This window comes from Tripterygium wilfordii, chromosome 13 (assembly GCF_013401445.1).
Source record: "Tripterygium wilfordii isolate XIE 37 chromosome 13, ASM1340144v1, whole genome shotgun sequence".
In the NCBI taxonomy this organism is placed as follows: domain Eukaryota; kingdom Viridiplantae; phylum Streptophyta; class Magnoliopsida; order Celastrales; family Celastraceae; genus Tripterygium; species Tripterygium wilfordii.
In genome coordinates, this window is record NC_052244.1 from 1,368,542 (window position 1) to 1,384,284 (window position 15,743).

General features: G+C 37.5%; 2 protein-coding genes across 2 annotated transcripts; both read left to right on the plus strand.

Moving 5' to 3' along the window:
* The first annotated feature begins 550 nt into the window (after positions 1-550).
* On the plus strand, positions 551-2,733 carry LOC120012261 (outer envelope pore protein 16-3, chloroplastic/mitochondrial-like). The gene is made up of 3 exons (XM_038863600.1): positions 551-709; positions 1,681-2,035; positions 2,365-2,733. The coding sequence occupies exons 2-3, from the start codon at positions 1,705-1,707 to the stop codon at positions 2,517-2,519; spliced, it is 486 nt and encodes a 161-aa protein (XP_038719528.1). The 5' UTR covers positions 551-709; positions 1,681-1,704; the 3' UTR covers positions 2,520-2,733.
* A 4,350-nt stretch (positions 2,734-7,083) lies between these two features.
* Positions 7,084-10,987, plus strand: LOC120012156 (FT-interacting protein 3). Its single transcript, XM_038863453.1, has 2 exons — positions 7,084-7,337; positions 8,233-10,987. Exon 2 carries the CDS (start codon positions 8,304-8,306, stop codon positions 10,626-10,628), a length of 2,325 nt encoding a protein of 774 aa, XP_038719381.1. The 5' UTR covers positions 7,084-7,337; positions 8,233-8,303; the 3' UTR covers positions 10,629-10,987.
* Positions 10,988-15,743: the final 4,756 nt, after the last annotated feature.

The window sequence follows — 15,743 nt, forward strand, 5'->3', positions numbered from 1 at the left end:
AGATGAATTTTGACTGTTGTGTGAACTGAGAGTATTCACTGTTCACTTCAGTTTGATTTTTTAGTTTACCGTTGGATCCCCGGTTTCGAAGATGGGCTTTGGTTAGAGACTAGAGGCGTAACCTTTTTTGGGCCTAGTGGGCCGGTTACGTCAACGGGGTAAGAGGATAAAGATATAAAAGAGAGAGGGCAATACGGTAAGCATGTTTCCCTCAGAAAGGCACTGTTAGTTGGGATAGTAAAACTCTGTCCGATCCGGATGATCAAATTTTTTTGATTTGGATTAAACCAAGTTCGCACATAAGTTATATGTTTGAAATAATAGGAGTCTAAACACACAAATTTTGTCTGGTTTAAAATCAGATCCGGATTCAAATACAAAAATATTATTTGATTTCCTTCTCTTTTAAACATGATTAGGTTATTATTTTATTTACTTATTTGAATTTCAATTAATCCGAATTTAGTCTGAATTTAAGTTAATCCGAGGATGACGAATTAAGTATATTCGAAATACAATTCAAATTAGGGTTTGTACGTATAAATATTTGTAAACACGTACGTGCTCATCAGAATCTCTTTTTTTTTGCCACCCTACAGCTAGTGCTAGCGGGCGCTGGGCAGCAGAGGACCTCTCTGAAAGACTGATACAGGAGGGTGGCTTACTCGTCTTCTACACATATCGTCGAATCAGATCACAAGGAGCATCGGTAATGATCTTTCGTTCTCTCTCGATTATACATTCTTGTAGATCTATCTCTATTGGTCGACTCGTACTTTGGATGAATCATTTGCAGGCCTATCTAGGATTGCAATAGCTAATAAACATTGCTTGCTCCTAAGAATAAGATTTTTCACTATTAGATCGTTTGTCTTTTATGCTGCGTTTATATGGGAAAATTCAATTTTGTACACAATTTAGTTCTTTTGAAACGGAGGTGGAAAAAAGTGGAAATCCTTTATACTATGTGCAGTGAAACAATTTTGCGTTCGAAACATTGAATACCTAATAAACGTTGCTTGTTCATGAAACGAAGATTTTCACTATTCGATCGGTCGTATTTTATGCTGCGTTTGTATGGAAAAAAATTCAATTTTGTATTTACCTTCGGGTGCAATTTTGTTCTTTCGAAACGGAGGTGGAAAAAGGTGGAAATCCTTTATAATATATGTGCTGTGAAATAATTTTGTGTTCGAAACATTGAAGAAACAGTTACTTAGCATTTGGAATTTTATCTATAGCTTGTTTTGTTTGCTTTGTTTGATTGCTGTCATATGCACACTTTGCTTGATTTTTGCTACAATGCAAGGAAAAGCAAGAGTAAACCCTACTATCCGAATAATTCGCATTTTCTTAGTTGTGTCTGAAAGAACAGTTAAATTGTGTGTTGATGTCAGTGTGAGGTACTTGCGACAAGGTGTATGATAATTGGCTAACAACCCCTAAGCCGAGGTGGTTAAGGCATGTACTCCGTTTGGTGGTACCCAAGTCCGAGTCCCCCACCCCGCTTACGTAACCAAAAAAGAAGTGTATGATAATTGTTTTTTTTCAACCTGGCAATTAAGGTTACTGAAGAATTTGTGGAATGCCAGTAAATCAATGCAACTTCGGTTGTTACTTATTTTCGCAGAGGCCAAGTGAATTTTGACTGCTGGAATTTTTTATTTGTGCACTTCTCAGATCAGTACCTTGTAGAGGGAGACCATGGACCCAACAGAGCATATGAAGTGGGATAATGACGATACATCACTAACTAAAACATTCAAAGGGGCTACTATGGGTTTGGCTGCTGGAACTATTTGGGGGACTGTTATTGCTACCTGGTATAATGTACCTCGTGTTGAGAGAAGTGTTGCACTTCCTGGTCTGATAAGGACTTTGAAGGTGATGGGAAATTATGGGGTGAGATTTGCAGCCGTTGGAGGAGTTTACATTGGTGTTGAGCAGCTGTTGGAGCATTACAGGATGAAGAAAGACTTGGTCAATGGAGCTGTTGGTGGCTTGGTTGCTGGTGCTACTGTTCACGGTTATACAGGTGTGGATTTCATTCATTTTGATGCAAGTTTTTCTATTTTGTGAAAGTTTCTGTCATTACATATCTTGGAAGTGGATTGTGTTTGGTATGGCTTCGTGAGAATGGAGTTTTGAAATTTTATTTTATATGACCATGTTCAGTTTGTACTAATTTCCAGTTTGGAGTGATATTGACAGTTCTCTCTAATTTTTGGAGAGGAACTCAGTCTTTAGGTTTAGGAGCTTGACAAGGGTCCTGATTATTAATCTCCTTTCATCCTTTGTCTATAATATTCAATTATATTGGTGCCATTTCAATGACAGTGGTTAATGTACTGATCTTCTTTGCAGCCAGGAGCATCCCGATAGCTGTTTGTGCTGGAGCATCTTTTGCATTGCTTTCCACAATTATTGATTGCGGTGGTCAAAAGATATTCCAAAATGATGATAGCAGCAGGGAATTATATGCTTACACCACCAAGAAAAGATCCATGGCAGATTCATAAATTGTTGCTGCTGTAATAAGGGAAGACACCGGAGTTTTCCCAAACTCTCTGTATGTTTCTTTGTATGGAGATGTCGTCATACTCTTTGTATTGTTTTTCTTTCTCGCTTCAAACTGCCTGGAGCCTGAATGGATCTGAATAAAATCTGGTTTCTCAGTTTTGTGAAGGTTATGTCTCAGTTTGAGATAAATCTGCTCCTATTGTGTTGATTTAACTTGTTGGAACAGTGGCTTAAAATTCATGGCTAAGCTATAAATCCTTGGAAGTGCAGGTACTGTGAAAATGGCAAGGGACTTGCGAGACCGAACTACTAAATCAGACTAGTTTGATAATCCTCTGTTTATTTTGCCTTTTCAGTTGTGCTAATCTATTTGTTTTTAACAATCTTCACTTTATGAAGGTAGTATCCTATAGCACACAAAAGCATGAACTCTTTTGATGTTGAAAATGTAACAGCCTGAACCTCCTTGGACCTAGTAGAAATTGTCTGCTGGATCACTTCATGCTAGTTGACAAGGATTTGTTCTCCACGATCCTTCGGCCCAGAAAGTGCCTAGGTTTGATTTATTATACTTTGCACTTCACCCCACCCCTCTTGACATACGATGTGAAATTTAGAACACTGAGTCCAATCCCTCTTGATATATGATGTGAAATTTAGAACGCTGAGTCCAATTGTTACTCGCTCAGTACCCCCAAACCTAACCTAGTACCATCAAACTTGACACTATAGAGATTGTGGCTCCATCCACTTGTATCGGGTGCTAAAAAAATGTTTTCTAGGAAAAATCAATTTGAATTTTTCGCTGATTTATTATTCTATGCTCGTCACCAAATTGCGATATTTCGAAACGAACCAATTTTTTTTGTTTAAAAGTTCTTCTAGAATAAGGAAGAAATATATCCATTTGCCACTTCGACGTGGCAGCAATTCATTGCTCCTCCCAAATTTCAGTGGCTACTATCGTGCTGTTGTTAGTTAAGCATCATCACTGTCACACTCGAACAATCGAAGAACAAATTCAATGCCTGATAACACCCGTTCAAACCTTGACTTTGCAAGATGTGGAAATGGAAATGGAAGAAGAAATTACAGAGGGAGGAACAAGCTTAGTTCGGTATTTTTAGAACCAACCTTTTTTCATTTTCAAGGTCTACTGCAGCAGCTGACAAGCTAGAAAATGCTGGTTTTCAAAACATAGCATGTATTACAAAAGCGCTTCAAGCCATAAAGCCAGGTTAAACTCTAATTTCGACCCTAATGCAGTAATGACTAATCCAAGTTTCTACTGAATGAGAAGTAAAACAAAGGTGAGAATTTCTACTTTGCAGGAACATTTGATTCAGTAGGCTCTACCGAGTTACAAAACGCTGGCAAAGCTGGTTTGGTAACGGTGCAAGGCAAGATCTCAGCCGTTCTCGGAACTGGACTTATCTGTACGTCCTTCACCAAAACTCCCATGATTATCTACTGCAACTCTTTGAGATTCTTTTTTAACTAAATCAAACTTGCAGGTGCATATTTATTTATCACCTTCTTCCCACATCAAGCAAAGAAGTTGCTTCAGATGGTCCCTGCAAGCTAGGACTTGTGACAAGTCAAAATTGACTAGGATAAGAGAGAATATTTTTGATGTTGTATGGCTTGAATATCCGGCACATTCAAGGGAGTCATATTTGCACGCACACTTCGACTCATTGCACACGCATTTTTATTCAATTGCCAAGAAAATTTAGTGTTTGCTTGTAGACCTGATCAAACTCGGGCTAGGCTTTGGCCTATATTAGGCCCCAATTGACATGCCCAAGCCCATCCGGGCTCATGGGTAACATGTATCCAGGCCCTCTAAAAAGCAGGCCGACCGGCCTGGGCTGTTCGGGCCATGATCAGTCCAGATCCAGCCCAATCAGGAATAAGAACAAAACGAACTGATAATAAATTTAATAAATTTAAAATGGTTTCTTTCTTGTTCAACACTCATCACCACCTAACGGGGACACCCACCAATACCACATCCGTTTTGGCTACCATTGGCAAATCAGACGCCGTACAGGTTATTAAAACCTACGTTAATAAATAATACTATATCAAGATTTTTAAGAACATGTTTGGACAATTCTGCCACCTTCGGACCATATGAGCTGATTGGATAGGAAGCCAAAACGCCACGAAACCTGCGGCGTATCTGCGCATGAAAGGGAAGCCCGGGGCCTGCTGTAATAAAAATACAGCAGGTCCCGCTGTAATGTATTTTTAAGGTAATAAAAAATTTTATTTTTATTTTTAAAAATCATAAATATGTAGTATTTTTCATAACGAATCCAACGATATATTTTTTATTTGAAACAAAAATCAAATTCATCGGGATCAAAACATTGAATATTTTGAGTTTATATCCGATGGTGTAGAATTGTCGTGCCTTTTTCATGTTGAATTTGATTTTTGTTTCTAACAAAAAATATATCGTTGTGTTCGTTACGATGAACACTACATATTTATGATTTTTAAAAATAAAAATAAAAATTTTTAATGTTAAAAAAGCTTATTACAGTGGGGCCTGCTGTAATTTTATTACAGCAGGCCCCGGGCTTCCGCATGAAAGAGACGTCCATCTTTTGTCATGTACGGCAGTTTCGTTTCTTTGGCTCGCCGTTCATGTAACTAACTACCTCGTTGTTTGCCGCGTGGCATTCATTTGGAGTTAGTGTCATTCACTTTGACTGGTTGCTCCCACTTAATTACTTGAAAGATTTTATGTTATTTTCGTAGTCCAACAAGTTTGTTGCCTTAGCAGTCATCATCATGGTTGTCAAAATCTCTATTTTAATCGTACGATCTTAAGATCTTAGGTAACTAAAACGATTTGAATCAATGTAAAATCCTAAAATTAATAAGATCTATTGATCTTGCCTTACGAGCTTATCCGATTTTACCGATCTTAACCTTAATAAACTTATGGAGTGATAGGCTTATGGGTTGTGGTTTACTAATCATGTGCTTATGTTTCTAATCCTAGTTTTTGTTGAAAAATTGATTCTAATATACTAACATGATATAATTGTGCACAATTATTGTGCTTGCTTTTCGTAGTTCTCTGAATGTCTTAAAAAATTATAATTTTGTGAAATATTAAAATGTCTATAAATAAATAATAATCACATTTTTGAATTTTTTTATTACCTATAAACTATAGTATATTATATAATATTAATTATTTAGTTAGAAATAAGTATTATATTATTTTATATTTATTTTTTAAATTTTATAAAATCTTACGATTCGATTTTGCATGTCTTCCATCGATCTTATCTAAGATCCTGATTTTGACAACCTTTGTCATCATTGGTTCTTAATAGGAACGAAACAAGAAGTTAATAGTGGGATGAATTAATTCTAAAATAATATCGTATTGATCTATTTGGAAAAAAAAATTCTTATGAGCCCGGAGACATTACCCTTGAATTTTTTTTAAGGACTATTTACAATAACACATTTACTTAAAATGATATTATTCATGAACAATTTTTAAGTAAACATAAACAAAAACTGACTATCAAATTAAATAGAATAGAATGTCACTGATCACCTTTTTGAGATTAACGTAAAATTCTTTTTGAAATTCAAATACAACACCACCTTATCTATATGTCAGCGATTAACAACTCTCTAAAACAATTCTTAAACTCGCTTTCTTCCGCTTTTGAACTTTCAACATCTATCTACAGGAAAAAAAATCATTTCGTTGGGGTTATATTTGTAGGAGACACAAACACAATATACTTGATGGCCTATAAAAAATAAGTTTAATATAACCTAGGTCCCTACCCTCTCAAGATTCAATTATTAATCAACTTAATGTGGATTTTAATGATTAGGACCACTCAGTTGGAATTCATCCACAAAAGCATTATTCATTATTGATTCTTTATTGAATTACGGGGCTAGCTGTGGATATATTAAATTTGATAGAATCTAATCATTCATCCTCTTTGATTAAAATACATATGTGAGAGAAGTTAGACCTTTTCTTATATATTACTCGGTTTGATGATGTCTATTTGATTGTGATATTAGTATTAACTCTCTCCCATACTTTTATGAACTGTGTTATGTTAGACCCAACAAATAAATAGATAGACACCACGTTTAACTAGACCAACCATATCATAAATTAAAGCACAAATACAATAACAAATACCCGTTATGAGTCACGGGTTTCTCTTGGACCGTCATCATTAATTCTTAAACCATAAAACGTATCTATTATGTGAAAGGATTTTTTTTTTATTTATATGTCATTCACCAAAAAAAAAACACCTAATAAAGGAAAGGTATCCAAAGCCACATGTCGAAAGGAAGTGACACAAGGCCTGAGTTCGCGGATGCAGGGTTAAAGAGAGTTTACCTTCTCCATCACTACGAAAGCGGTCAGGGCACGTGCGAGGGGACCGACCGTGGTCATTCGCACGATTCCACCATGGTCCCACGCTCTGGGACAAACGACGTCGACAAGAGTAAAAGAGAGAGAAAGAAAACAACAGAGTGAAAGTGTATTCTCGCAGATTCATCAGATCCTAACCAGACCCTCCCTCCAAAAGCAAAAGCAGGGAAAAGCAAAGATACTCCCACCACAGCCACATTGCTGCGCCATTCTCTTCTTTCTCTGCTCAGTTTGTCTGTATATCTCTTGAAATTCCTCAGCATTTATCTTCGTTGTTGATATAAACGAAAGAGAAATCTAGTCTTTGTGTGATAGTTGTTCTGCTGTGTAAAATGGAGCTAGGGTTTCTTTGAAGTAAACTATCCATCTTTCGAAGGTATTTCGTCTCAACTGCCTCTGTTTTGGTGCTGTATGTTTCTATTTTGATGTTTTAAGTAGAGGTTGTGATTTTTCTTTATCTAATTTGCCTTCACAACTCTTGATGATCATGTTTCAGTTTTTTACTCTTTTTTTTTATTTATTTTCATAACTTCTGTTTGGTTGCTTGGAAAATCGAAGGTAAACATTGGCACAATTTGGGAAATCGCGAGTGCTCGACTCAACAGAGCAGCCATTGCTCTGTGTTTGAAGGCTTTTAAAGTAGTTAGAAAAGGAGAAAAAAATTAACAACACCTTGTTTCTATAATGCTGTGTTATTTGAATGAAAAGCATTAATTAAGCCAGCGTATCGGTTCCAAATCGAAAATTTAAGGTCAGAAAGCAGTTAAAACTCGTACGCGGTTGAGGCTTTTTTTCACGCACGTCCCAGCATTTTCTCGACATCCAAACAATGGAGTTTCCTCGTGTGCTCTTTTAGACTTTTGTGAGTCGGATAAGTTTTTACCAGAGTTTGCTGGTTCTACTCTTTTCCCTTTAGCGTTGTACTTTTTTATGCATCAGATCTACTCGTTTTCTCTGAAATAAGTTTGTTAGCTCATTCTTGAGTAGAGATCCGTGACATTTGAGTTTTGAGGAATTTTTTTCTTCTCCTTCTTTATTTATCTCTCATATGTAACCCGTCAGTCATTAATGAGTACTATTTACTTATATTTAGTTTTCCAGTCTGTTTCTCTCTCATTAAAATGTTAGGTGGTGTTGTATTTTGATTGCTTTAGGATTTATTTTACTGATTTTCTGTTTCCCCAGAATTTAGATAACCCAGTTTAAGCTGAAGTAACGGCTATTTGAATTAATATCTCTGATTTTCTGGGACCTCTTGAATTCAAACAGAGTCTCCTTATTCTGTAACAAGGAACCATTCAACTTCAAGCATTTGGGTGTCAGTCCTTTTGAACCCAGAAAGATGCAGAGGCCTCCACAAGAAGATTTTCTGTTGAAGGAGACCAAACCTCATCTAGGAGGTGGAAGGATCACAGGCGACAAGCTCACCAGCACATATGACCTCGTTGAGCAGATGCAGTACCTCTATGTCAGAGTTGTAAAGGCTAAGGACTTGCCGGGAAAAGATGTGACAGGTAGTGTTGATCCCTATGTTGAAGTTAAGCTGGGAAACTATAAGGGTACCACTCGACATTTTGAGAAGAAAACAAATCCTGAATGGAACCAAGTTTTTGCATTCTCCAAAGATCGGATTCAAGCCTCCACGCTTGAGGTTTCTGTGAAGGACAAGGATGTTGTGAAGGATGACATTGTTGGTCGGGTTTTTTTTGACCTGAATGAGATTCCGAAGCGGGTGCCTCCTGATAGTCCACTGGCACCTCAGTGGTATAGATTGGACGACAAGAAGGGGGATAAGTCTAAAGGAGAGCTGATGTTGGCTGTCTGGATGGGCACGCAGGCTGATGAGGCATTTCCAGAAGCATGGCATTCAGACGCTGCAACTGTTAGCGGAACTGATGGTTTGGCAAATATTCGATCAAAGGTGTATCTCTCTCCCAAACTGTGGTATTTGAGGGTTAATGTCATTGAAGCTCAGGACCTGCAGCCAAGTGATAAGGGTCGGTATCCAGACGTTTTTGTGAAGGCTGCCTTGGGAAATCAGGCTTTGAGAACTAAAAGTTCTCAAAGCAGGAGTATCAATCCCATGTGGAATGAAGATTTGATGTTTGTAGCAGCAGAACCATTTGAGGAGCCCTTGATTTTGAGCGTTGAAGATAGTGTGGCACCTAACAAAGATGAAGTTCTTGGGAAGTGTTTGATTCCTTTGCAGTATGTTGACAAGAGATTGGATCATAAGCCTGTGAATAGCAGGTGGTTTAATCTTGAGAAACATGTTGTTCTGGAAGGTGAAAAAAAAAAGGAACATAAGTTCGCCAGCAGGATCCACTTGCGAATTTGTTTGGAAGGTGGTTATCATGTTCTGGATGAATCTACACATTACAGCAGTGATCTTCGGCCCACAGCAAAAGTGTTATGGAAACACAGTATAGGTGTTCTAGAATTGGGTATTCTTAATGCTCAGGGTTTGATGCCTATGAAGACAAAAGATGGTCGGGGAACAACGGATGCTTATTCTGTGGCCAAATATGGGCAGAAGTGGGTTCGAACAAGAACAATAATTGATAGCTTCACACCCAAGTGGAATGAGCAATATACATGGGAAGTTTTTGATCCTTGTACTGTCGTCACGATTGGGGTTTTTGATAATTGTCATCTACAAGGAGGTGATAAGGCTGGAGGAGCAAGAGATTCGAGGATTGGGAAGGTAAGAATTCGTCTTTCAACCCTGGAAACAGATCGAGTTTACACCCACTCATATCCGCTTCTAGTTCTCCACCCAAATGGGGTGAAGAAGATGGGCGAAATTCATTTAGCAGTGAGGTTTACTTGCTCTTCATTACTCAACATGATGCACATGTACTCAATGCCTTTGCTGCCAAAGATGCACTATATTCACCCGCTAACTGTCAGCCAACTTGACAACTTAAGGCACCAGGCCACTCAGATTGTGTCAGTGAGGCTGAGCAGGGCGGAGCCACCGTTAAGAAAAGAGGTGGTTGAGTATATGCTGGATGTTGGTTCTCATATCTGGAGCATGAGAAGAAGCAAAGCTAATTTCTTCAGAATCATGAACGTTTTGGGTGGTATTATTGCTGTAGGAAAATGGTTCGATCAGATTTGCAATTGGAAAAATCCAATCACAACAGTATTGATTCACATCTTATTTATCATACTGGTCCTGTACCCAGAGCTTATCCTACCGACAATTTTCCTTTACCTTTTCCTGATTGGAGTTTGGTATTACAGATGGAGGCCAAGGCACCCTCCTCACATGGACACTCGCCTCTCCCATGCGGAGTCTGCACATCCTGATGAATTAGATGAAGAATTTGATACCTTTCCAACTACCCGGCCTGCTGATATTGTTAAGATGCGATATGATCGATTGAGAAGTATTGCTGGGAGGATTCAGACTGTGGTTGGTGATTTGGCTACACAAGGGGAGAGGCTGCAGTCTTTGCTGAGCTGGCGAGACCCGAGGGCCACAGCACTCTTTGTGATTTTCTGTTTGATTGCTGCTATTGTTCTATATATTACGCCCTTCCAGGTTGTGGCACTCCTTGCTGGGTTTTATGTTTTGAGGCACCCAAGGTTTCGTCATAAGCTTCCATCAGTGCCACTCAATTTTTACAGGCGGTTGCCTGCAAGAACTGATTGCATGCTGTGAGCTAAACCAGTTTCCGCATCTGCCATACCTTCAGTTGGCAACTTGTTTTTCCGGTTTCTTGTATTAAGTAAATGGAGAAGATGCAGAAACAGGTGGAGCTTCTCAGATTTCTATTATATCCCAATAGATTCTTGGATCTGTTATGCGTGTAGCTTTCCCCTGAAGAAGGTAGTAGATTTAGTGGATTTTCAGTGAAGTTATCAATAAGATTTCTGTTTCAAACTAGACCCTATGGTAATCAACCAATGTTTTTGTAATTTTGTAGTTAGTCGTCGGAATTTAAGCTGTTGTGCTGAACTCTCTGCTGCTTAACTGCATCTAAGTATATATTTTATAATGGAAATTATGCATTCAACCTCCTCATATTTGTAGGGATGCGATAAATTCTGTTTCTTACAGTGATTGAAACTGTAAGATGGCATGCTTTGATTTTCTGGCTGAAACCTTGTGTTTTTTTCCTCTTGAACCAAATTCAAATGTTTAGTTGTCTTCATTTATAATGGTGTGGATCTTGGATTAAACCATGCATCGTCCAGGTTGGGATTGTATTAAGCCATAACTGACCAGACCGGTGGAGACGGGACAATATTCTCCCTAACCCCAGGCAATCAGTTCCTCATCAATTCCTTCTCTGTTTGGTTGTCATAGTTGATTCACTACTGTTGAGAATTTTTTTTATGGGATGAGTGAATTGCCTTGCATGTTCAGAGTAGATTGATCAAAGGTCCAATGTGCAGCCGAGCTAGTCTGATATTCAACAACAAGACTAAAGTTGAGCTTATTGATTCCCTGTCATCTGTTTGCTATTCATGAGTTTCTATGCTGGCGGGGGACCTAGGCTCTGTACAGATTCTTTTTTCCTCCTCTTTACAGTCTGTAGCCTAACTTTCTTTTCTCCATTTTTTTTTTGTCTTTGCTTGCTTCTTTGGTCCCTTTGCCTTTTATATCTGCTCCTTTGTTGATGCCCTTGTTGGTTTCTGTATGATACCCACCATTGATGTGAAACTTTCACCGACTTTTTACATGAGAGAGAGAGAGATCAAATTCGTTGGATGCAATCATGCTGTATGCAGACCAAACAAGTATCTAGAGTACCATTTTATCTTCTTACTTTTATTAGCCATGGATGAGACTGATGAGTCTCTCGATTCTCTTCCGCAGGGACCAAACTTGGCTACAGATTATTGTCTGGTCCCTGGTGGTGGAGTGGCCGCCGAGTAGGCCATTGAATTTATTAAAGTTAGGAACTTTTATACTTGTAAAAAAGAAAGGAACTTTTGCCTTTGAATTTGTCCCATTATACTCTCTAGTCTCTAGTGAAAAGCTACATATTCCCTTCCAAACGCAGTTCTTGATAAATTACTGGCCGATCATTCGCAGTTGACAGCGCGGGCATTGTCTTAAAAACTGAAGGCCTCACTTTCAAAATCCTGAATGTGCCCTACAAGGTCTGTAATATACAGGAGGGGATGTGGAGGGTGGAACTCGAGACCTCTATTAACGATAATTTTGGGCGGGACAGGGCTTCGTGAATAATTGGGCCGCAGCAGCAAAAAGGTGAGTATGGGCCGTTTGGTTTATAACCAGAGCGCAAGTTGAAAGAGAGCTGAACAGACGTCCAATATGATGTTGGGCTTCAAATGGTTGAGCGGAGTATTGGATCTCTGGTTCATATAGGAAGGAAATATTGGGCTTTGGTGAAGCTGAAGTAAGAAATCAAGAAAAAGTGTTAATAGTTTTTTTTTTTTTTTTTAAATTCTTAGTTGGAATATAATATTCATATGATTTTTTTATAAAATCATCAGTTCTTTGGGGCAATATCCTGATATTCATTCAGAAGATAAGTCTTTGAGGGTCCAGATAGGTATAAGCCCAGCAGCCACTAGGCCCACAATGACTAGAAATTAATGCAAATGAAAACAAGGAGATTGTGGATGTTGCAGTCAAAGCCGAAACAGAAAAGAGAGGATGGCATCGGCAATTCGGCATGGCAGGTTGACAGACCGGAAAAGAAACCCTAGAAAACAGCTCCCAGTACCTGATCCAACAATTTACTATTTTTAGAAACTGGAAAAGGGCCTTAAGTATCGGGCCCCACAATTTGGACTTAGGGGGTGTAATTATAGAGGCCCATATTGACAACCTCTTTTAAATTGAGTAACCAAATTATTTTTTTAAATCAATAACGACATCATACAAAATATTTCATTTGGACATCAATTCGGACTATCAAACCCACATGCACAAAACATTTTCACCTGACGATATGATAAAAGTCCAACCCGTAACCATAAGGGTATTGCTTCCAATGAGACTCGAACGTAAGATCTCTGGAATTCATACGATTTAGTCCCAAAAAAAATTCATAGCCAATGCCACATGCATGCATATGCCAAACATAGCAAAATCTTTTTTTTTTTGTCAAATTGAAGATAACAAAACTCATTGGGTTCCGTACAACATATATTAATGGGTTTGGATGTGCCTATATCAATAGTTCCCCATCCCTTCAAGCAATGCAAGCTAAAATAGCCTACCTTTTTAGCTGCAATTGCTTTAATGGCTCAAGTCGTTTAGCACAACAGATTTTGCCTTTATTAGTAGATTGATAGATGCCCTTCTAACATGGGCTTTGGATATGGATGGAACCCTATTTTCCCTTTCCCATTCAATTCGATCTCCTTTATTATTCTAATTAATCTTGCACGGAATGAATTAGCTCAAGTAGTAAAGATTGGGAGCTTTCTTGTGAACATTGCAATCTTGATTTCTTAGTTATTTTGTGTACAATTTTGCTCATAAACTATTTAGATGATTGGGCCTATGAATTAAGACCATTATTTTACCTAATCAGGCAAGACAGGATTAGGCACACCGCACACCACTCCCTATTATATACCAAAGACCAAAGAGTATAAACAACAAATGGACTGTGATATATATATATTATATGAAAAAATCTCTGGGAGTGGCAGCCCTCTTTGACATGGGAAAGTCATATATTCCTCTTTGACATGGTAGCGATCCGTTTTGTGTATGTCGGGTAAAATACAAGTTTAAATCTCATAGCTAGGTTGATCAGATCCAACGATTGAGAATGAAATATGTAAATGAATCAGCATAAGAGAATTGTTGTATATTTATATGTAAACCTATGTATTGATAGTTCGATTGTGGCATGCATAGCAGCATATAATAGACGGAAGTCAAATAATTTCCTAAGTCAACCCAAAAAAACAAGAGTAAAATATATAATGAGGTTCATCAATATCTATGTATGTGGAAGATCTATCTGAGCATCAACCTACACATAAATAAAATATATAGATGCTCTAACTATAGAAAGATTGATACACTGTATTTGAACTACAAACTGGTAATCAATCATTGTCTATCCATATTTATATTGCAATGTAAGAATCAATTTTCAATTAAAACATAGGTATAATTTTTTTGTTTCTCTAGTCAAATTACCATAGTATTCCCTGAAGAGTATTCCCTATATATATATATATATGCTGTTTGTTTTTCGAGTTAAATTCAAATAGGTCACCGAAAGATAGATGCATTTGCAATTAATTCAGTATAAAAAAAAGTTTCAAATTGGATCATTGAATGTTTCAAATTTCATTAACTAAGCCACTTAGATTCAATTCTGATCAATTTTATACTGAAAATTGTTGACCTGTAATTAACAATAGCCCAAAACACAAAGTTATTTGATATGTGATCGATTCAAAAGTACTTATCTGTCAGCAGATACATCCATAGAGCTCTATATACACAAATGTTTTGGGCACATATTACTATATATATATATCGAGGAGGCTGATCATTTAGGTTTGGTGATCTAATTCATTAACGTCCGTGCTGACAAATTAGGGTACACAAGTATGAATTAAATGTGCAAACATGCTTTTCTATTCCATAAACGTAATACGGGTTGGCACTTTTTGTGGGTCAATTGCCATACGTCTCATGTCAAGAGAATATTCAAGTTTTGGAACACAAATTCTGTAAAGTAAACGTACTCGTATGTATGTAAATATATAAAAACACACACACACACATAGGGTGGCACTGAATAATTGTAATTAGGGTTTCATTTGGCATGATTCATTTGTCATTTTTGTTGTAAGTTTTGATTCAACTTATGGAAGAGTTGTTGTGGAACCCAACTATGCTTTGCTTATTTATTCAATGATTTTGTAATAAAAGCCCAACCCCATTGAATGTTTATCATTTTATCAAAGGCTTTCTCAAAATTTATCTTCAGAAAGTATTTCGCGTTGCTCCGTTTCTCCCAGCCCGCTAACTCTTTGATCGTTAGAGTTGTTAGTCTAGTACGTGTCGTTTTATTTGTTGTTCAGATATACGATGATGTATAATTTTGAGTGTAGGGGTTACTAAGAGATAACATATAAAGTGTATGTAGTAGAAATGAGAATGTTTTGTTGATCAAACGGGGGAAAATAATATAAGAAATGAGATTATTAAACTCATGACCCCAAATTTTTGACCCAAAAGTTTGAAATAATAACTTAAATTGATGAAGATGTTTTAACTTTTAAGCAGCTTCTACATCATTTTCTTTGGAGTTAGAAGGCAGTCATTGTTTTCGGAGTGGTTGGAAACCGAGAGGAGTTATAAAATTCGCGGGAAAGGTGGGGGCCGGTTTCAGGCGGGTCCCACACGCTCTTTGGAAAATGACCTCTCTACTGAGCCGTTGATCCTACTATTTTTTTAAGAACTTGATCTCGCGGGTCCCACAGCAGCCACCCAATATAAACAATTTGACTTTAAGAGCGACACGTGTTCTTCGGTCAAACGTCTTGCATGCTTCCCTAGTCGACAACTGCCCCATTAGAGCTAGGGATATTTTGACCCATCGCACACACATTTTTTAAGAATATTTAAGTTTATCAAATCATCCTTATATGAAATTACCGTAAAATTTGTTTACTCTTTACACCCATATTTTTTTTGCTCAATACAATTATGGTAAATTAAACTATGTAACTCTAATATAAATCATATCCTCTGTTCTCATTGCCTCCCATTTTAAGATTATCTCGTTGGATTTTGCTATCAAAATTGCCTTTCTGTTTCCATTCA

Bases quoted from the DNA above. Each gene is read 5' to 3' on its own strand.
- LOC120012261 (XM_038863600.1), top strand. From the start codon at position 1,705: ATGGACCCAACAGAGCATATGAAGTGGGATAATGACGATACATCACTA. The intron at 2,036-2,364 runs GTGTGGATTTCA...TCTTCTTTGCAG, and splicing joins TACTGTTCACGGTTATACAG to CCAGGAGCATCCCGATAGCT.
- LOC120012156 (XM_038863453.1), top strand. From the start codon at position 8,304: ATGCAGAGGCCTCCACAAGAAGATTTTCTGTTGAAGGAGACCAAACCT.